Source organism: Sturnira hondurensis, unplaced genomic scaffold, assembly GCF_014824575.4.
Source record: "Sturnira hondurensis isolate 20B ecotype Veracruz unplaced genomic scaffold, ASM1482457v3 Scaffold0009719, whole genome shotgun sequence".
NCBI classification, from domain to species: Eukaryota; Metazoa; Chordata; class Mammalia; order Chiroptera; family Phyllostomidae; genus Sturnira; species Sturnira hondurensis.
In genome coordinates this window covers 733,130-754,693 of record NW_028082350.1, presented here as the reverse complement: position 1 = coordinate 754,693, position 21,564 = coordinate 733,130, and the positions used below count along the sequence as shown (strand labels likewise).

Sequence of the window (21,564 nt, the reverse complement as noted above, 5' to 3'; positions counted from 1 at the left end):
TTTAAATGAGTAACATGTATAAAAGAGACTTTAAAATATTAAAGCTCACAATCATTCCACTTCTTGGAATATATACTAGGAAAATTCATAAAACTAACTACAAGAACAAAATTGTCCATACCACCAACCAGATTTTTAACTGCCTAAGAATAAGAAAATATTACTCTCCAGTAACAAAAATAATGCTACAGAAAAAATTTAATGACATTAAAAAGCAACTGTGATGTTAATTTTTACCATGTGCATGTAAATAGAAAACAGTTATCATCTTTAATCACAACACCACACCACTGTTATTACATTACATATATTTTATCCTGTTCCTATAAATATTCAATTCTTGAAAATAAAATCTCAATCAATTACATACAGAATTTTTTGCAACCTGACTTTCCCCCTCATTATACCCTAAGCATTTCCCCACGTCTTTGAATACTTTGAAAGAAAGATGTTAATGCCTTCATAATACTCTTGTCATACGGACATGCCATGCTGTACTGTTCACTCTTGGATGACATTTAAGAAGTGTAATAAACAACCATATCTATCTAGCTGTATATATCTATATACCTGAATCTATATCTATATCTCCATATGAAAATCTGATTATTATTGCCTTGGGCTGTATGCTTTGAAGTAGAATGACAGGACTCAAGGGTATGATTATTGTAAAGTTCTTGATACAGGGATTATCTATTGTACAGGTTTACTTTCAACCTATAGTGCAGCCAACTATATATATAGTGATAGAGTGATATATATACAACACACATATACATAATCATTCTCAATTTCTCAATAGGTAATTAGTACATATACTTGGATATTACAACTAACAAATAAATATAATTCAACTGATAAAATATTTAAAGACAAACTTACACATTTGAGTTTCTACTGATAATTTCATTTAATTATCTGTTTATGTCAGTGGACTTTCAAAGAATGACAGTGCTCTTAAAAGTTAAAAATATTATGTAATAATACACGTAAAAGAAGTAAACAGCAGAAGTCATTTCAAATGAGCACAGGGTTTGGATGTTAATAGGCAGCTGAGGTAAGGTAACTGCTGTTCAGCAATGCCTTTAGCAGTAAACTGCCTAGCATTTAAGACAAAAAGGACAACATCAGCATTTATTTTAGACATGACATATTGTATCTTTTATCACTAGAATTCCTATTGGAACATAACTTTGAGATCTGTTCTGGTTTTACATAATCTGAGCATGTGTGAAAATGATAAATGTATGTTTCATATTCCAGGCTCACGACTCAAGTAGATAAAAAATGAAAAAGAAATATTTCCCACTAAAGTAAGTTACAGCGGAGATTACCATACCTTAAATTTCATGGAGGAAAGTTTATAGAGGATCTCCCCCATGTGCTCACGGATAATGGACCATGTGATTTTATTGTCACTCTGGGCAGTGGTTTCTACGGCTCTACGAGCCATATCATAAAACGCAATCATGTTGGACAGCATCCCTACTGTCTTGTAGAATGGGCAGAACCTAGGGTTAAAAAAGCCAAAATAATGAACAAAAACAAAATCCAAAGCAGGTTCATACTTTATACAAAACTTTATGAGAACATTATCTTCTATTTAAATATGAAGACTACGTATATTTTTTGGATGATATATAAGGAATCAAAAAATGATAGTAGAAAAGACGAGTTTTGGGAGTAAGATGTCTAAGAATATGGAATGGATGGTAGATGGAGAAATATATTCTTTTTTCATATTAAGGGTGATGTTTATTTTTCAGGAACAATGAAACAGTACTGTTATAATATCTCTGAGGATGTACTGTTGTACATGACGTTAAACGAGTAACCCAAATAGTCAAATATGGATAACCGAGTTGTAAAGACTCCCTTATGATATAATGAGTAAGAGAACAGGGAACAGCAATTTCCTAAAAGTAATAGGAAGCCCTTTTGCTACACTGAGTTCATTTGCACCTACATATATCTAAACAACAGACTTGTGTGAAAAAAGGCAGGAAAGTAAAACGTTATTTAGGAAAAGAGTAAAGGAGGCAAGGGCAGTGCTGAGATGTAGTGGAAAGTTCCTAAAGGAACTGATTCCCCACCAGGTCCTGCACACTAAGCCACAATCTAATCTAATTAAAGATGGTTGGATGACTTTTTTTCCCTTATTTGTCATAGCTGGAAAAATACAGCAAAATCAAGACAAGAGGACATACTGGATTGTGACATGTCTGCTATAAAAATAAAATGTAGGTGGTTCCATCTTCAAACTTGACAGAAAATTCTCAAGTACAAAAGGTTAGCAGTTTTTCCAGTCAAGATGGTGGAGTAGGTAAATGTGATACTTAATCCTGCCATGACTACATTACAGTTACAACTAAACTACAGAACAACCATTATTCAGAACTGCTTGGAATCTAGCTGAATGGAAGTCCTACAACTAAGGATCTAAAGGAGCCCTGTAGAAATGGGTAGGAGGAACATATACACCCACGTTGTGTGCGATAAAAATTAGAGGGAATTCTCTGCTGTGGAGGGCCTCCCAGAGGAGCAAGGGGTCCCAGTTCCACACCAGGGCCCCCAGGCAAGGGTTCCAAGGCTGAAAAGGGAAGTCCCCATAACTACTGGCTATGGAAATGAGCAGGGATTCTGGCTGAAAATGAGATAGAGGTTTCCTGGAATCCGAGACATTCCTCTTAAAGAGCCCACACACAGACTTATTCAGATTCACTTGCTCTGAGCTCCAGCACTAGGGTGTGGCTTGAAAGGTGCCTGGGACATAGCAGAAGGAACTGACTTGTCTGGAGTCAGGGTGAGGGCTGGCACACAGAAGTGCTGGCAATGGCCACTGAGCCTCTGCCGAGTCCTTTCCCCAAAGAGCCAGCAGGTGGGTGCTAAAACTGAGTCTCCATCTACCTGGGTCATGTGCTCACCTGACTTGGTGATTCCCTAAGACCTTACCCCACCCAACTTGCCAGCCTACTCAGTCACTTCCAGGGGCTCTTCCATAAAAAAATGGCCTTTGCTCACGTTGCAATCTTAGCAAGATCTCTCAAAGGTTCACAACCCCCAAATAAGCAGCCCCTAGCCTCAGCCTACCCATACTGGTAAGTGGTCCCAGGCCTGGCATTAGTAGCAGCTGGCTCGATTCCTAGCTTGGGCTCTCCCAGGCATCTCCAATCCCAGCACATGCAGCAGCCATCTGCAGACTACTCTGTAGCTCCAGCCAGGTGGCCTCAGGCAAGGCGGGCAGCAGATGACCTTAGCCTGCATCTGCCAGGAGGCCCCAGAGCCAGCACACCCAGTGAACTGCTTCAGAGTACACTGGGGCACCAGCCAATCACCTCCTTGAGGTACACACTCAAGGGGCAAACTCATCGTGGGCCAGACTTGCTGAAGTGATTCCTGCTCCATGGGGTCAGCCCCTGCAGTAGCTCCTCAGTTGTAATCACAGCTACTCCTCATGAACAATAGGTCTGGGGGTAAATCCCTTCCACTGATGTGCCAACAGTAATCAAGGCTCAACTACAACAGAAGGGTGCACACTGTCCACAAAGGGGGTGCACTTGAAGTGCACAACTTGGGTGAATGAGAAGGCTGCATCACCGGGCCCCACAGGACACACCTACTACATACGGTCATTCTACCAAACTGGGAGATGTAGCAGCTCTACCTAACACAGAGAAACAAACACAGGGAAGCTGCCAAAATGAGGAGACAATGAAACAAGTCCCATATCAAAGAACAGAACTAAACTTCAGGAAAAAAATGAAACAAAACGGAGACAAGCAATCTACCAGATGCAGAGTTCAAACACTGGTTATAAGGATGCTCAATGAACTTAGAACTTCAAAAAAGAGACAGAAAACATAAAAATGGAGATAGAATATATAAGAGCGAGCCAGTAAGAAATGAAAAATACACTAAATGAAATGAAGAATATATTACAGGGAATCAATAGCGCACATGAAGCAAAGGATCAGTGATTTGGAAAGCAGAAAGCAGAAAGCAGAAAGCAGAAAACATCCAAAAAGAAAAAGGAATCCAAAAAATTGAGAATAGTTTAAGGAGCCTCTGGGGCAACTTTAAGCATACGAACATTCGTATCATGGGGGTGTCAAAAGAAGAGTGGGAATGAGGAATTGAAAAACTATTTAAAAAAATAATGACAGAAAACTCCCTGAACTTGGCTAAAGATATAAACATACAAGTCCAGGAAGCATAGAGTCCCAAACAAGATGAGTACAAAGAGGCCCTCACCAAGACACATCATAATTAAAATGTCAAAGATTAAAGTTAGAGAAAATTTTAAAAGCAATAAGAAAAAAGCAGTTACCCTCAAGAAAACTCCCGTAAGACTGTCAGCTGAGTTCTCAACAGAAACTTTGCAGGCCAGAAACGACTGGCATAAAATATTCAAAGTGATAAAAAGCAAGGACCTACAATGAAAATTATTCTACCCAGCAATGTTGTAATTTAGAATTGAAGAACAGATAAGAGTTTCCCAGACAAGAAAAAGCTAATGGAGTTCATTACCACCAAACCAGTATTACAAGAAATGTTAAGTTAAAAGGTCTTCTTTAAGAAGAAAAAAAGATACAAAATATCAGTAATAGGCAATAAATACATATCAATTAGCAAATACTTTAAATGCAAATGGATCAAATGCTCTAATCAAAAGACATACAGTGGCTGAGTGGATAACAAAACAAGACCTTACATAGGCTGTCTACAAGAGACTCACTTCAGATTGAAAGACACACACACACTGAAAGAAAACAGATGGAAAAAATATTTCATGAAAATGAAAATGAGAAAAAAAAAAGCTGGTGTAGCAAAGCTGTAACAGACAAAACAGACTTTAAAACAAAGGCTAGCCCTGGATGGTGTGGCTCAGTGGGTTGAGTGCTGGCCTGTGAACCAGAGGGTCGCTGGTTCAACTCCCAGTCAGGGCACATGCCTGGGTTGCAGGCCAGGTCCCCAGCAAGGGCACATGACAGGCGACCACACACTGATGTTCTCTCCCTTTTTTTCCTCCCTCCCTTCCCCTCTCTAAAAATAAATAAATAAAATCTTAAACAAAAACACAATAAAACCCAAAGGCAATTAACAAGAGACAACAAAGGACCCAGCAATTTCACTTCTGGGTATTTTCAGAAGAAACTCAAAACACTAAATTGACCACAAGAATAAATAAATAAGCTGACCAGATATATAGACTTACAGATACAGATAATATTTTAAAGGTTGCCAGATGGGAATGAGTTGGGTAGAAAAGGTGAAGGGATTAAGAAATACAAATTACTAGTACAGAATAGTCATGGGGATGTAAATCAACAGGGAATATAGTCAATAATATTGTAATAATTATGTATGGTGTCAGATAGGTACTAGACTTATCAAAGTGATCACTTTGTAAGTCATATAAATGATTGATCACTGGTTGTACATCTGAAGCTAATATAATATTGTGCATCAACTGTAACTGAAAAACTAAACATTATTAAAAAAAGAAAAAAAGTAGGACAGGTTACCTATCATAAGGAGTATATCCATTTTGTTGTAGGAAATCATCTTTGATAAGTTTGGCTACCTCCAGAGTGATTTTATCTGTTTCTGCTAGAGAAGCCTAGAAGAGAAAAAAAATACATAATTTTAGAAATTTAATTCCACAATGTGGGACCACCGTTGTAATCAATGAGCAAGCAGAAACTGTCTAACCATACACCTATGATTTATAAATTCATTTCATAACTACTTTTTGATTGATGTTATTTTTTACTGTAAGAAAAATAAAGTAAAATTTATCATCTTAAGCATTTTTAAGTGAGGTTCAGTAATGTACAGTATATTCACATTGTTGTGGAACAGATTTTCGTAACTTTTCGTCTTGTAAATCTGAAACTCTATACCCACTAAACAACTCCCTTTTCCCTCCACCTCCCAGCCTCTTCTTTCTATGAATGTCACTACTGTAGATACTTCATATAAATGGAATCATACAGTATTTTTCTTTTTGTGACAAAAAAGGGCACACACACACACACACACACACACACGTGTTTAGTGACCAAAAGTAACCTCAAAGGGTGATCTGAGCACAAATTTCTAATGAGGAAGGTCATGGTGGGTAGAATTTAATCCTTATTAGCCTTAGTGTTCCTGAAAAAATGTATTTTAATAGATCCTATCTCTACCTCCTCTAATTTGGTTGGAGACAGGTACATTCTATTTAAAGAAATAAATATAAATAAAAAAGTAAACTTCTCAAGTACAATAAAACCAGGACCATGTTAAGTGCTACAGATGATTAAAATGAATACAAAGGCCCTATCTAGTTACTTATTTTAAGTGACCATTTTGAAATAAAAGCTCTTCCCCTTGAATGTGGGCAAGCTCTGTAGGTGCTCTGATCAGAACAATAAGATAGAAGTGATATTATACTAGTTTGGGGGCCCTTGCTTAAGAAGTTGGTGGTTTCCACTTCCTTTCTTCCTTTATCCTCACTTTGATAGCACTGAAGTGCCATGTGGACATGCCACACAAGTACCAAAATGCCCAGCCAACCTTTACCTGTTCCAGCCATCCCAGCTCAGGCACCAGACATGTGAAGGAAGAAGTTTTCAAATAACTCTAGCCTAGGCCATCATATGACTGCAACTGTATGCGGATCCGAAACAAGAATACCCAACTAAACCCCTCAAACCCAAAACCACAAGCAATAAAACACTTTTAATTGACTAAGTGTCACAGTGACTTGCTACTCATCAATAGAAAATAAAAATAATCACCTTTTGCCTTTCTCAATACATGAAGGTTCCTCAAATATCTGCTGGATAAAGGAATAATGGAATAATCTATAGTTGTATTATTTTAAAAATATCTAATAAATGCTCATTTTGTTTAGGCAGAATTGGCATATCCAAGGTTCTACCTGTCCTTATAGCACGCCAGTGGGATTTTATAACTCACCTTTCCCACAAGCTGTACAATTTCTGCCAGATCTTCTTCCTCCTGCAGAATCTCTTTAGCTTTGGTCCTCAGAGGAACAAACTCTGTGAAGTGTTTGTCATAGTACTCATCCAAGGCACGCATATACTTGCTGTAGCTGATTAGCCAGTTGACAGAGGGGAAATGCTTACGTTGAGCTAGTTTCTTATCTAAGCCCCAGAACACCTGATTTAAAAACAAAACAAAACAAAACAAAACAAAACAAAAAATCCAGTTATTTTTCTTAAAAAATAAAAATGAGAAAAATTACTGAGATATATTTGTTTGTCCTAAATACATAATTCTATATATTTTTTGATCAATGATGTACCCTTTTAGTGCATACAAGTACTAACTGGAATAAAACTTGCAATTAAAAAATAATATTCTTTTTAATTTCAGGATGGGTAGTATTTACAAATCAAATTCAAAATTTATCTGAATTTCCTTAATAGTGTGTCAAATCAGATAGCAAAAAAAAAAAAACCTGATTGACTGTTTTGAAGATTATGATGGTACAATAGAAACAGGTGAACACAAAATGCCTACTGAGATAAAATAAAAACTTCACTTTGATTAAAACACCTCTAAATGTGCAGTTGCTGGTTCAATTCCCAGTTAGGGCACATGCCTGGGTTATGGGCCAGGTCCCCAGTTGGGGGCATGAGAGAAGCAACTGGTGGATTCTCTTTCACACCCATGTTTCTTTCCCTCTTTCCCTCCACCCTCTCTCTAAAAATAAATAAATATATAAATAAAAAACAAACAAAAAAACTCCCTCTAAATGTTCTGATTAAATGCACTTCCCTATCATGGAGGGCCAATCCAGTAATGCCTGACAGTTACTTTCCTGGGACCAAACATTCACTTTTATATTTTATTTTTTTAAAATATATTTTATTGATTATACCATTACAGTTGTTCTATTCCCCCCTTCATTCCCCTCCACCCTGCACATCCCTCCCCCACCATTCCCCCAATTTAGTTTATGACGTGCCTCAAGTTCTTTAAATTCTATATTTTCCCTACTATTCTTGCCCTCCCCCTTATCTATTTTCTACCTACTGTCTATGCTATTTTCTGTACCTTCTCCCTCCTTCTCCTCCTCCCACTCCCCTGTTGCTAACCCTCCATGTGTTCTTCATTTCTGTGGTTCCGCCCGCTGTCTCAGACCTCCCCAAGGGCATGAGTTTCAGGACATTTCTTTTTTTTAATTTTTAATTTTTTAAAATATATTTTATTGATTATACCATTACAGTTGTTCTATTNGTGTTCCTTCTTGGGTCCACCTTCTTTGGCACTCTCTGATTTTCCTGGATTTCCTGGAAGTCTATTTCCTTTGCCAGACTGGGGAAGTTCTCCTTTATTATTTGTTCAAATAAGTTTTCCACTTGTGGCTGTTCCTCTTCCCCTTCTGGTACCCCTATAATTCGGATGTTGGAACATTTCAAGATGTCCTGGAGGTTCCTAAGCCTCTCCTCATTTTTTTGAATTCTTGTTTCTTCATTCTTTTCTGGTTGGAAGTTTCGTTCTTCCTTTTGGTCCACTCCATTGATTTGAGTCCCAGTTTCCTTTCCATCACTATTGGTTTCCTGTGCATTTCCCTTCATTTCAATTAGTTTAGCCTTCATATGTTCCTCTAATTTGTGACTATAATCAACTAGTTCTGTGAGCATCCTGATCACCAGTGTTTTGAACTGTGCGTCTGAGAGGTTTGCTATTTCCTTTTCGCTTAGAGTTATTGGCTCTGGGGCTTTGAGTTCTTCTTGAACCATATTTTGGACTGTTCGTGCCTGTTAGGTATGAGGGGTGGAGCCTTAGGTGTTCACCAGGGTGCGGTTACTCAGGTCGCTGGGTTGTGACGCTGTATGTGGGGGTGGGGTCAAGGGAAATCAATGGTGGTCCGGTCTGCTGCCTCCTGCCTCGGGGCCACGCTTCCGTCCCACTGAACGTGAATGTGCGACCACGGTCAGCCCACCGCTTTGTGTGCTCACTGGATTCGCCTGCTGGGGCCTGCGCTGTCCGTCTCACTGCTCACTCCTCTGCTGGCCTATCTGAGCTCGAATGTGTGACCTCGGCCAGCCTGCTCCACACCCTCACTGGGTCCGCACTGCCACCCACTGCTACTCCGGCTGCCTGTGTGCCTGGGTCCAGGGATCTTTCCTGCCCGACCCTGCTCCGTCCGCTGCTGGCTCCGGCCCTCTTACCAGTCCCGGTTGAACGGTTCGTTGTTGTTGGACTTCCATATAGTTCAATTTTCTGTTCTTTGGCTGCATCTTTGTTTACCAAACCTTTGTTGTATTCAAACTTGGTTGTGGGAGAAGGCATAGTGTTTCCACCTATGCCTCCATCTTGGCAGAAGTCCTTATTTTATTATTTTATTAATTTATTTTTAGAGAGGGGAAGGGAGGGAGAGAAACATCAATGTGTGGTTGCCTCTTGAGCACTCCTTACTGGAGACCTGGCTCACAACCCAGGCGTGTGCCCGGACTGGGAAGTGAATCAGCGACCATTTGATTTGTAGGCAGGCATTCACTCCACTGAGCCACACCAACCAGGGCTAAATATATTTTATATATCCCTATATAAAATAGGGATTTGCTCCCCCTTTCCCTACAATTTAAGACTCAAATTTGTAGTCAATGTCAAAGGCCTTGAGAGTTGTAAATTTAACCTCTGCCATTTCCTTCAATACTGACAAAAACATAAGTAAATATTTTACTTTTCCCACATGAATAATACATATACTTATGAATATGTCTACTTTTTTTCCTATTGCCCTATTTGTACACACTTTTCATTTAGGCTTCTTTTAACGGCTAAGTTGGCTAGCTATATGCTAGCATGCAAGCCTTGCTGCTGGAAAGCAGCTGCGTAAGCAGAAACTACATTTTTCCAGCTTTGGTTTCATCTGGTTCATCAACAGAATGAGTTGAGTACTGGGTACGAGCCAAAGGTTCAGAAAGTAGATGTGCCTTCTCCAGTTTCCCTTTGTGCCAGCCAGATGCAGATGATTACTAAGCTAGGAGACAGTAGAGCCACACGATGGAAGGAGCCATAAATTACCACTCAATGGAAAAGAGCTGCCCTCTGAGGGGATCATCTATGCCTTGCACCATACCATGAGGAGAAAAAAACCAACTGAGTTTTTGCCATTTCATATTTTTTGGCCCATTTATTTTTATAACTAGGATTACTCTAATTAAAGGGTAGTATCATTTACATCAATAAAACTTTACTACACTGAATATACTTCCCACTTATAGATATTGTTTATAATCAGTCCTAGGTAAAGAGCTAAGAAAGAAGAGACAGCATTAAAGGCTCTCAATGATAAGAATGTTACTAAAACAAAATATATCATTGCTTACTCTTTAGTGACTAAATTAAATACTTTATGATGATTTGGATAACATTAGAACAGCCCACGGGGGTGGGGGGCAGGAGGGGGAGCTCAAAAGTTGACAACACTAGAATAGGTGTACCTGAACAATACCAAGAGTAGCAGATGTAACTGGGTCAGAAAAATCACCTCCAGGTGGCGAAACTCTAAATTTAAAAGAATAAAACCGTCATTAGAAAGATTAAAAAAAGAGAAATGCTTATGAAAAATAACTTGTGTATGAAAGTCAATTTTATTGTAAATGGCTTTTTAAATAAAAATAACTTCAGTAACGACCTTTGAAAGAAAATCTTATACAGAAATTTTAAATACAAGCCAGTACTAATTTACAAATAAGAGTAACAATTAAATACCCTCTAATATGAGAAATGAAACAGGTATTTATTATTTAGCAGTTTCATTATTCTAGTCAAATAAATACATGAAGCAGAAAGGAAGAAAGCTCTGAGAATAAAGAATGGCTTTATGTAGTGATCATGAATCTGCACATTGTTTTTTATCATGATATAATCTTACCTTCACATGTATATAATTTTCTAAATTGTTCCTAGGATATTGTGCCTTAAACGTAATAAATCACTCAAGTTACATTTATGGAACCAGAACATCTAGGAGGATCTAAAGAGCTTAGTGGGTGACTCTGAAGTGCAACCTGGATAAGAATCACTACCCTCAGAGGTGGCTACATATTTTCTCTTTAAAATAAATGACCCTTTTTTCTTTTGAAAAGTAAATGTTTAGGTGCTTACGCTCCTACAATGCTGACACTCCCTTCTCTTTCAGGATTTCCAAGACATTTCACCCTGCCTGCTCGTTCATAGAAAGAGGCCAGACGGGCACCAAGATATGCAGGATATCCACTATCTGAAAAATGAAAAAAAAATTTAAAGAGAGAGGTTCTAGGGCAGCCCCCCAAAACCTATCAGTTTTGCTTACATAATAAGTAATACAAAGGCTTACCTGCAGGCATTTCAGCTAAGCGACCAGAAATTTCTCTAAGGGCCTCAGCCCATCTAGAGGTAGAGTCAGCCATCATACTGACGTTATAACCCATGTCACGGAAATATTCTGACAGTGTAATTCCTGAATTGGGAAGAAAATTACAAGTAATAATACTATAATGTATAACCCTGACATTTTTTATGCTTGAGAAAACTTTAAAGCAATAAGTACATGAGACAGAATGCTCTTTCACCAAAATCTGTTCTTTTGGGCACACAGATGAAATTATATCTCCTAGCCTCCTTTGCATTTAGATATCACTATGTAACTGATCACTAGCTAATGGAATATAAGTCAAAGTAAAGTGTTCCATTGCCAGGCAAGCCACACAACCTTCCATATTCCTTCTTCCTTCTGGCTTATTGAGAAGGAGAGAGCTCCCAGGAGCACTGGAAGGCATGTGCTGAAATGAAAGCGTTCTTTTCAGCCTAGGTCCCAGCCCAGGATGACAGTAAAGAGTCTCCTGACCATTTTAAATAGACATCTATTGTACTGAGTAATTATATTTGGGTTTATTTGTTGCCATAGCCTAGTCTACCTTAATATACAATTTAAAAAGTAGAAAAAGTCTGTTTTCTCTATTCTTATCCCTATTAATATAATTAAGTTTAAAGTTAATTTCCCATATGGCTTTTGTCCATATATTACACACACACTTATACACACAAAACCCTTAACTAATTATCTTGTTTGGTATTTTTCAAAAGTAGCTTACGTTATTAACATGGATGATGTCTTAATTATTCAGTGATTCTGTTACACACATCAGGTCCTGTCCTGTAAACCAGGGGTCCCCAACCTCCCTCCTTTGTCTGTGGATACCCTCAAATTACTGCCTGAGCTCTGCTTCCTGTCTCCCCACCCCCCATATCCCCAACCCCACATCTGTGGAAAAACTGTCTTCCATAAAATTGGTCCCTGGTGCCTAAAAGGTTGGGGACAGCTGCTGCAAACCACGTAGAAGAAGCTAATATATAGAAGGAACTCCTGGATTCCAGTTCCTGTTCTGTCATTAATCCTAGCAAAGTGACTTCACTTTCCAGGGTGGTTTCTTAATATGTTAAAATAAAAAAACTCTCACCCTATCTGCCTGTATATAACAGATTAAATGATACATATAGATGCCCTCAGAAAAGTACAAAGAACTGTGCAACTTTAAGATATTAGAAATATATAGTTGTTGCTACATTATAAGAGTCTCAGAATCTATGCCTCTAATTCCTTTATTTTACCAGTAAAGACACAGAGGCTTATATTAGGTAAAACAAGATATGTGCTGGAAAATTCAGCACTTAACTATTTATTGTAATACTTATTTCAGAATAAAAAATACTGATTTCTGAGGCTTCAAAAACTGGTTCCATGAACAAAGTCTTTAAGAAGTATTACTTTAAAAACACAATAATTATTACATATTTCAATCTGATGATACAATCAGACCTTATACAAGCATGGCTATGTTTTTAAATTTCTATGATGACATTAACTAATATTTGGGTGTATATATTAGAAAGACTTGGTAGAATAGACAGGTATGTGTAAGTAAACCTCAAGGAAGTTCAGAGACCTAAATGAAGATCAGCACCTACAAGGGGGAACAAAAAAACTCAGACCTCAAACGATGAACAGACTGGGATAACATCTACAACTTGTGACAGACAAAAGACTTATTTCATAGAGCTTATTTCATACAAATCAGTATGAAAGACAACTTTCCAAAAGGCAAACAGACAGAAGGCAGTTTTCAAATGAAACATAGGAATGACAATAGCTCACTGTTAAGAAAAAAAAAAGACTAAGTAGGCATCGAATAAAGCAGGAATAGTAATATGTTAATTGTCAAATCTAGGTACTAGGTACATGGGTGTTTGTAGTAACATTCAACTTTTCTACGGGTTCAGTAACTTTCATACGAAAGCACTGGAAAAACCAGCATTGGTGAAGATGTGGAGAAACAGACCTCTCGTCCTTTGTTATTTCTTTTGAAGGGCTCTCAGAATCTAAAATCCACATTAACAGTTGTACTTTTAGCAGTTCTGCTCCTAGGAACTCACCTTACAAAAATGTACCAAAACTGTACCCACAAAACATGCCAAGAAAAAGTGTAAGAAATATGCATAAGAATGTTTTAGTGAGACCATTTAAAATCTTGCTGCCCGACACTGTCATCAATTTGGCTGAAGAAAATCTTATAAAGATAAAAAAAAAATGCTTTAGCAATGTGAACTCTGTTATAGCAAAAAAAACAAACGAACCAACAAAAAAAACCCAAAACAAAAAACCTACCAATAATCCAAGATTCCACCAAAAGGATGCCAGTTAAACAGAGTACAGTATATCCATACAAAGGGATACTATGAAGTCATTTATAGACTTACTGTCTTAAAATAATAGGTAAATGTTACTTTCTCTTTTTTTCTCGTAAAAGTAACCACTAATCAAGGAAACAAGAAATAGAGAAACACAAACTCCATCATCAAAAACTAGGGGTCATACATATCTAACTCTACAACAAAATAATGGGAAAAGACACCTGAGGCTGTATATCTCAGATTAAGCTTCTGCAAACTACGAGACACTTCGCCAGAGGCAAAACCAGGAACGCTGTGTTCGGGACATTGCTAACGGGGCTCGGGGGTAGTGGCAGGAGTTCCTTGGACCCACCAGTTCTAACCTGTGGCCTGCGGGCCACAACAGGATGGCTATGAACAAGGCCCAACACAAAATCATAAATTTACTCAAAACATTATGAGATTTTTTTTGTGGTTATTTGTCACAGTGTATTTAATGTATGGCCCAAGACAACTCTTCTTCTTCCAGTGTGGCCCAGAGATGCCGAAAGTCTGAACACCCCTGCAGATAATGACATCAAGCAGAGCAGGAAGATGGGGACAAATAAAACATAGGTAGGCACTTCTACTTTCCAGTAAGTGGGTGTGAGGCAGGTTGGAATAGAAAGAAATAATTATAAGTGACCTTACAGCTGCAAAGTGTGTCAGGAGAGGAAAAATAAAAAATATCTTACTTAGACAATCCCATGCAACAATAAACTTCACAGATTGCCATGAAGAATTCCTGCTACTATAGACTATACCACAGTAAGAAACTTTCAAGTGTCAAACTAAAAATTCAAAATTCCTTTCCCTGAATACACAAAATTGAATCACAAATATAATTAGAAATTTCCTCAAAAGATCCTTGACAAATGAAAGCAATGCTCCAGCTCTAACACAAAGCAGTATTAGTTGCCAGTGAAAGTTGACCACCTCCTCCCATCTGCTGCAAAGATGAATACTAGGCTCTGACCACTGTAGCTTGGTTGAGAGTTGTCCTGCAAAGCGAAAGGCCACTGGTTTGATTCCCAGTCAGAACACATGCCTGGTTGCAGGCCTGGTTCCTGGTCCTGGCGTGTGTAAGAGTCAACTGATGGATGTTTCTCTACCCCTCTTTCTACTCCCTTCCCTTCTCTCTAAGAAAAAAATAAATAAAATCTTTAAAAAAAGAATTCTATAAAAAAAAAGATGGGTAACAGCATTAACAACATTAGTATAAGAACCCCCAAACAAACAAACAAACAAAAAACCATAGGAAGGAAACAGAAGAGCAAAAACATAATGCTGACAAAGGAACAGATGAAAACTGTGACTGCAATGAACTGACAGAAAATCTTAATGCATCCTACTGCGAAGCAAAATCTCAGAACATACAGTAAGATCGAAAAAGATGTTTCACAAACCAGCAGAATTCAACAAAAAGGTGGAAGAAAATGAAGGTTTCATTAGAAGCAACGCAAAAAATAAACAGCACTCTCTTGTGAGCTTATGGACAAAATGCTAAATAAGAAGAATTAGAGAGGAAATAATATAGATAGAAGCAGATAAAGGAGATCCAGTATGTTTGGTTTGAAGTAGATAACTGTAATAGAAAAGAAAAAGTTTCAGAAACAATTCTCAAAAATTTTCCAAAAATAATATATTCATAGATAAAAGAAAACACTCAGGAAAAAATTTATCAGAACTATCAATACTGTATATATCCTAATAAAGCTTGAGCTTTCGAATGAAAGAGAAATTTCTTTGGGCAAGAAAAAAAATCACATATAAAAGGAAAAAGAGTAGGCCTGCCTCAGATCTCTCCCCAGCATTCCATCCTAGAATAAGAAGTCTCGAGGAAAGAAACATGATCACCAAATTTTACACTCAGCTAAATAATTCTTAAAAATTAAAGGCAATAGAAAAAACACAAACTTATAAAAGAAATAAAAATTCAGGGACTACACTGTATTTTGCCATGTATAATGAGCATTTTGTTGCCCAAATTTTTGAGGAAAAAATAAGGATGCCCATTATACATGAGTAGTACTAATTCTGTATCTATATAAATGTTTTTAATTCTTTTATTTACACTTAGGCATTAAAAGTATAACTCTAGGAAGCAATAATGATATGCAAAATAATAACCCAGAATACAATAATTGATTTTGTTTCTAAATATATATAAATAATTGAATTAGAAAATTAAAACAAAAGATATTGTTCCTGAAAGTTTGGGTCAAAAACGTGGGTGCACACTACACACAGAAGTGCATGGCAAAATACAGTAGTTTCCAAAGCCTCTATTTGAAGAAATTTTCAAAAATTTTAGTCAACCACCAAGCAAATGGAGAAATTGTAGCCAAAGAACTGATGGTGTGACTGATGCCATTTTACTACAGGTCTAAGACTAACACAGATACTGGATTTATGGTTACAGAACAGTAGGTAAATATTATAAGTCCTGAGAATGAAGAAATAAAAGTACCAAAAGCCAGGGTGGAAGTGGGAGCAAAGTTTGATGGTACTACATAAACACACTGATATTCTCATCTTTCATATCCAGGAGTCAAAATACACTAATTCAAAGCTGATGATTCAAGTTATAGAGATACAGATATATTCAGAATTGATCATAAAAAGTGTAAAAAACCCCCACAGTAGTAGAAGATACATAATTAAATAGTCATTAAAAAGATTAAGGAAGCTTTATAAATGTCTTATACTGACATATTCTTAAGATACAATAAGTAAAACATTTTTAAAAAACAAGAAATAAGATTGTAGGTACAGAGGTATTTTAGAATGAAAGAAAAGTTCTTTGGAAAAGAAAATGTTTGTTTAAAGCTCTAAATTTAAAAATAAATGTAAACTGCTTTTATTCCAATTTCATGTACTCACCAGTATAAATAGAAGCTTCTCTAGCAGCCACAGGCATGTTGGAGGTATTGGCCACCAAAGCTGTCCTCTTCATAATTGATTCCACCTTACCATCAACTTCCATTGTGAGCTAGAGACAAACATCTATTATGATCTTATTTCTAAATGGAACACGTTATCCCTTTTTACAACTTGTCTATATTTCACCTCTCTTCTCATCAGTGTTGCCAAATAATATTGCCCATCATTCCAACCCCTTTTCCCTGTCCCACTGTGTGCTGTAAAACAATATCCATTGTTTCCATTTCCTAAGTAAAATCCATTATTTTATGAAAAAAGGAATATTATTACAGCAAACCAAGTAAATCATATAAAGCCTATTGTCCATTTTATCTTTCTCCCAATTACTGAAAACCACTAGACCACAGTAAGAAACTTTCAAGTGTCAAACTAAAAACTCAAAATTCCTTTCCCTGAATACACAAAATTGAATCACAAATATAATTAGAAATTTCCTCAAAAGATCCTTGACAAATGAAAGCAATGCTCCAGCTCTAACACAAAGCAGTATTAGTTGCCAGTGAAAGTTGATTAGTAGTATTTGTTTAAAATATTATTTGAAATTCTGTAGATACGGACCTCTGGAAAGTCTCGGAGGACTTCAGACATCTCGTTTCCTCTTTCCCCACATCCCACGTAGATAATCACATCACTGTTGGAATACTTGGACAGAGACTGTGATATCACTGTCTTTCCACAGCCAAAGGCCCCAGGAATTGCGGTAGTTCCTCCCTGTACACATCTGAACAAAGGAAACCAGAGTGAATTACTTTATTTGCTAATAGATACTAGTAAATAAAACAGGTTAAGTTTTACATCTTCACTGATCATCTATCTCTATAATTTTTTAAAGATTTTATTTATTTATCTTTAGAGGGGAAGGGAAGGAGAGAGGGAGAGAAACATCAATGTATGGTCGTCTCTTGTGCATCCCCCTCTGGGAACTGGCCTGCAACCCAGGCATGTGCCCTGACTGGGAATCAAACTGTGATCCTTTGGTTCGCAGGCCCACGCTCAATCCACTGAGCTACACCAGCAGGGCCATCTCTATCATTTTTAATAGCTGAAAAGTGAAAGCATATTCCACAAGATACGTTAGGAAAAGGGATACAAAAAACAAGTAAGATAAATAAAATAGTACTAATGACATTCTGAATGCTTACTGGAATTAGTTCATGAAAGACAATATATGGATTGAAGTTAAAAATATAAACAACTTTTGTAAGTTGTCTCCTAAGGCAAAAAATAAGACCTAAAATTCACATCTCACTGTGAATGAACAAAGACTTCTGGCAAAATGTTAAGTCAATCCCCTTTTATTCATCCGATAACTATTTTTAAAGTACTTCCTGGGCACTAAAAACTGTGCTTGGAAATATTAGAAAGACAATAGTAAATAAGATAAACGTGTTTCTGTACTGAGTTCTCACATTCCAGTGGGGTAAACTGCCATCAGTTGGAGATCACAGTACATGTAGCAGTCACTTTCAAACTTTCCCTAAAAAGTGGCAGCGGAGAGTGGAACAATCCGAAGGGCAGAGGAAAGAAAATGTTGCGGTGTGTGTGGGCTGGGAGGGTCTGGGCAGGAGAAATGAGACATAACACTAAGGGAAATTCCTGTGTAATGTTGTGCTTTATCATAAAAATTCACTAAAACATTGCATTCTTAATAATACCAGACTTTCTTCCAATATAAAATAACAAGTATTAAAATCTTTTCTCCTCCAAACCTTTCGGTGACTGATAAATTGAGAAGGCATGCCCATTCACCCCATGGCTTTACATACCTCTTTCAAATCATTATTAACCTCGGGAGGGGGAGGCAGGGCTGGGTATGCCCCAGTTTGAAGTTTAGCAATCCACTGTGAAAAGTGCTATCATAGAAAACAACTGAAGTATTGTGGGAGCTCACAGGAAGGAGGGCAAGGTCTAAAACTGGATTGGAGTGGGGTCAGGAAAGTCTCCTGAAAGAAGCTAGGACCTGAAAGGAAACATTAGCCAGATAAGTAAAGTAACATTTTCAGCAGAGGGAAGAACATGGCCAAAGATCCAAGAGGGAGCGCAGCCTGAGAAATTAACAGTCCTCAATATGCCTGGAAGATAGTATGTAAGGAAGCAGCTGAGCAGTTAAGTGGCAGAGACAATACTGAAAGGTAAGTAATGGCCACATCACGGGTATCTATGTAAGGCGTTAAGGAGTATGTATTTGTTTTAAGAGTAATGAAGAGGACTTAAGGATTTCAAGCAAAACAATGCAGGATCAGGCATGGGCTTTAAATGGGTCACTATATAATATGGACAACCACTTGGAAAGAAGGCAAGACTGGAGATATTAAGTCTGATGCAATGTGATTAGGCTAAGAAATTAGGGTAATTAGGGTAAGAGCCTTAATTAGGATCATGGAGTAGGGATGAAAGATGTAGATAAAAAAAATTTAGGGAACAGAATAAAAGCACTTGTTTAATAATTAGATGTGGAAGGGTAAGAAAGATCCTTGAGAGAAGTAACAGACTTTAGGCATTCACTGGATGGATGATAATAACATTTGTTGAGAGAGGCAACAAAGCAAGATGAGCGAGTTTCAAGGAAGGAAGTGGTAAGTGAGATAATTATTTTAGTTTTGAACATACTGACTCTGAGGCATCTGTAGGATATTCAAAAGGAGAGATATAATCATAAGTATTTTTATATGAGTCTGGAACTCAGAAGAAATTTGAGATGAAGAAACAGATTTTGGAGTCCTTATTTATACAGATGAGTATTAAAGTCGTGAGAGTGGATGAAGTCATCCACAGAGGGTAAGATATGTAATTCGGAGAAAAAATGCCCCGAAGGAGGAAAATCTCTCAAGAAATATCAAAATTAAGGGAGAATAAACCTGCAATGAAGAATTAGAACTTGTGGACAGAAGCTAATAGGAAGAACAAAGAAAGAAGGTGTTTCGAGGAGGAATGAGTAGGAAGAAATATCTAACATTATGGAAATTAAGAAAATACTAAAACTTACATATTGAATTATCAGCATGGGAGTGACTGATCATGTTAGTGAGAGCAATTTTAGCTGAGCGGTGGAGCCAGGGGCAGAGCTATATGGTGAACCATGGTGGGAAAAGTGGAAACAATGACTCATTCTTTCCACAGGTGTAGCTGTGAGAATGAGGAAAGAGTGGAAGGTAAAAAGGGGGAAAGGGTAAGATGGTAGTTTCTTTTATTTTTTTCATTAGATGGGTGATAAAGGAAAGATAACTGACAGAAGGAGGTCTGAAGAGACCAGAGATGGGATAAACTGCAGAAAGAAAAAGTAGGGATGAACAAGAATGAATGCTAAATCAGCCTGGTGGCAGGAAACGGAAGGAGTTTGAAATCTAATGGTCTGTCATTTCTCTCTGAAGGATCTAGTACCATCATTTGTTGAGAATAAAGGAGACAGAACAGTGAAGTCAAAGATCTGAGGCAAGTGGAGAGGTTTCAAATGGGATCTAGAGAATAATGATTAGGGAACTGCAGAAGGATTGCTATACTATAATGAGAAGTCAATTTGCACTGGTTATTTTATTTTCTTAGTAGCCTGTGTATAGACTTGGGAGAAGGAGATAACTTGATTTATAGTTGCAATTTTACTAGGTAGGTGTGACAAAAAAGGAACCATAAAATTTATAAAAGTGATAGGTTATTAAATTTAAGCTGAATAGTGAAGGATATAGAAATACGAGGTGCCGACTAATAAGAATGAAAGAGTAAAAGAACAATTCCAAGGGTAGGTCTGAAGGGTAAGAGGCTAAAGGGTAAGTAGGATATATACGGGTTTGGTGGTTAGAGGTTGAGGGAGTTACTGGATTCCAGCTTCAGTCTTTTTGCAAATTAAATGAAGTATTTGTTGAAAGTAAAGTAGGGTATGGTAAGGACTGAGATGTAATGAGAAAGGAGGTTTTTGGGTAGTTGATGAAGAAAATGGCAAAAGACCAGATTGCTGGGAAGCACAGAGAGTCCAGTTTATTTTAGAAACCCTCAATTTATAGTGGCATCAATCTACTAATTCTTGGATAACTTAAGAAAACACTGGCGATATATAAATGTATTTAACTAATTCACTATTATTTCTCTAGATAAAATTTTAAAAAGACTTCATATTTAGAGAGAGAGAAAGGAAGGGAGGGAGAAGGACAGGGAAAGAAACATTATTGTGAGAGAGAAACACTGACTGGCTGCCTCTAGTACACATCCTGACCAGGGACCAAACCCAAAACTCAGGCATGTGCTTTGACTGGGTATCGAACCGGCAACCTTTTGCTTTGCAGGGCAGTGCCCAACCAACTGAGCCACACTGGCCAGTGCTCAAGATAAAACTTATTATAGGCTAGCACATAAAACCTTTACCTATAGTTCTGGCTGGTATAGTTCAGTGGATTGAGCATGGGCCTGCAAACCAAAGGGTTGCCAGTTCAATACCCAGTCAGGGCATATGCCTCAGTTGTGGGCTGGTCTCCAAGTAGGTGGCATGTGAGAGGCAACCACAAGTTGATGTTTCTATCCCGTTCTTTCTCCCCCCCTTCCCCTCTCACTAAAAATAAATCAATAAAATCTTAAAATAATGACATACAATAATGGAGTGAAAACTGGGATACAGCTCAAACTTACGGAAAAAGGGCATCAAGGACTCTCTGGCCAGTCAATAAAGGATGATTAGCTGGCAGCTTCTCAGTGACAGGTCGAACCTGACGTACAGGCCATACCTGGACCATGCTGAACTTCTCCTTTATACCTTCAAATTCAAGCTCCAAGACAACATCCTATAAAAATACATCAGGATTTGAAGTACCGTCAAAGTTATGAACATTTATTCCTCTAAAATCAGAGTAACCCCAGGTTCTTCTTGGGGATAGGATAGGGTGGTCTTATGTGGAAATGGGGAGGGAGATTCATATT

At 37.6% G+C, this 21,564-nt stretch overlaps 1 protein-coding gene across 2 annotated transcripts in view; it reads right to left on the bottom strand.

Moving 5' to 3' along the window:
• Nucleotides 1–21,564, bottom strand: part of ATP6V1A (ATPase H+ transporting V1 subunit A) — a 58,123-nt gene that overhangs the window by 2,842 nt on the left and 33,717 nt on the right. For both annotated transcript variants that reach the window (XM_037057394.1, XM_037057393.1), the window contains 9 exons: nucleotides 21,277–21,428; nucleotides 17,218–17,380; nucleotides 16,600–16,708; nucleotides 11,345–11,467; nucleotides 11,134–11,248; nucleotides 10,467–10,530; nucleotides 6,964–7,167; nucleotides 5,526–5,620; nucleotides 1,340–1,511 (listed from right to left, as the gene is read on the bottom strand). In XM_037057394.1, the coding sequence (XP_036913289.1) occupies nucleotides 1,340–1,511; nucleotides 5,526–5,620; nucleotides 6,964–7,167; nucleotides 10,467–10,530; nucleotides 11,134–11,248; nucleotides 11,345–11,467; nucleotides 16,600–16,708; nucleotides 17,218–17,380; nucleotides 21,277–21,428 (1,197 nt within the window). The remainder of the gene's footprint in view (nucleotides 1–1,339; nucleotides 1,512–5,525; nucleotides 5,621–6,963; nucleotides 7,168–10,466; nucleotides 10,531–11,133; nucleotides 11,249–11,344; nucleotides 11,468–16,599; nucleotides 16,709–17,217; nucleotides 17,381–21,276; nucleotides 21,429–21,564) is intronic.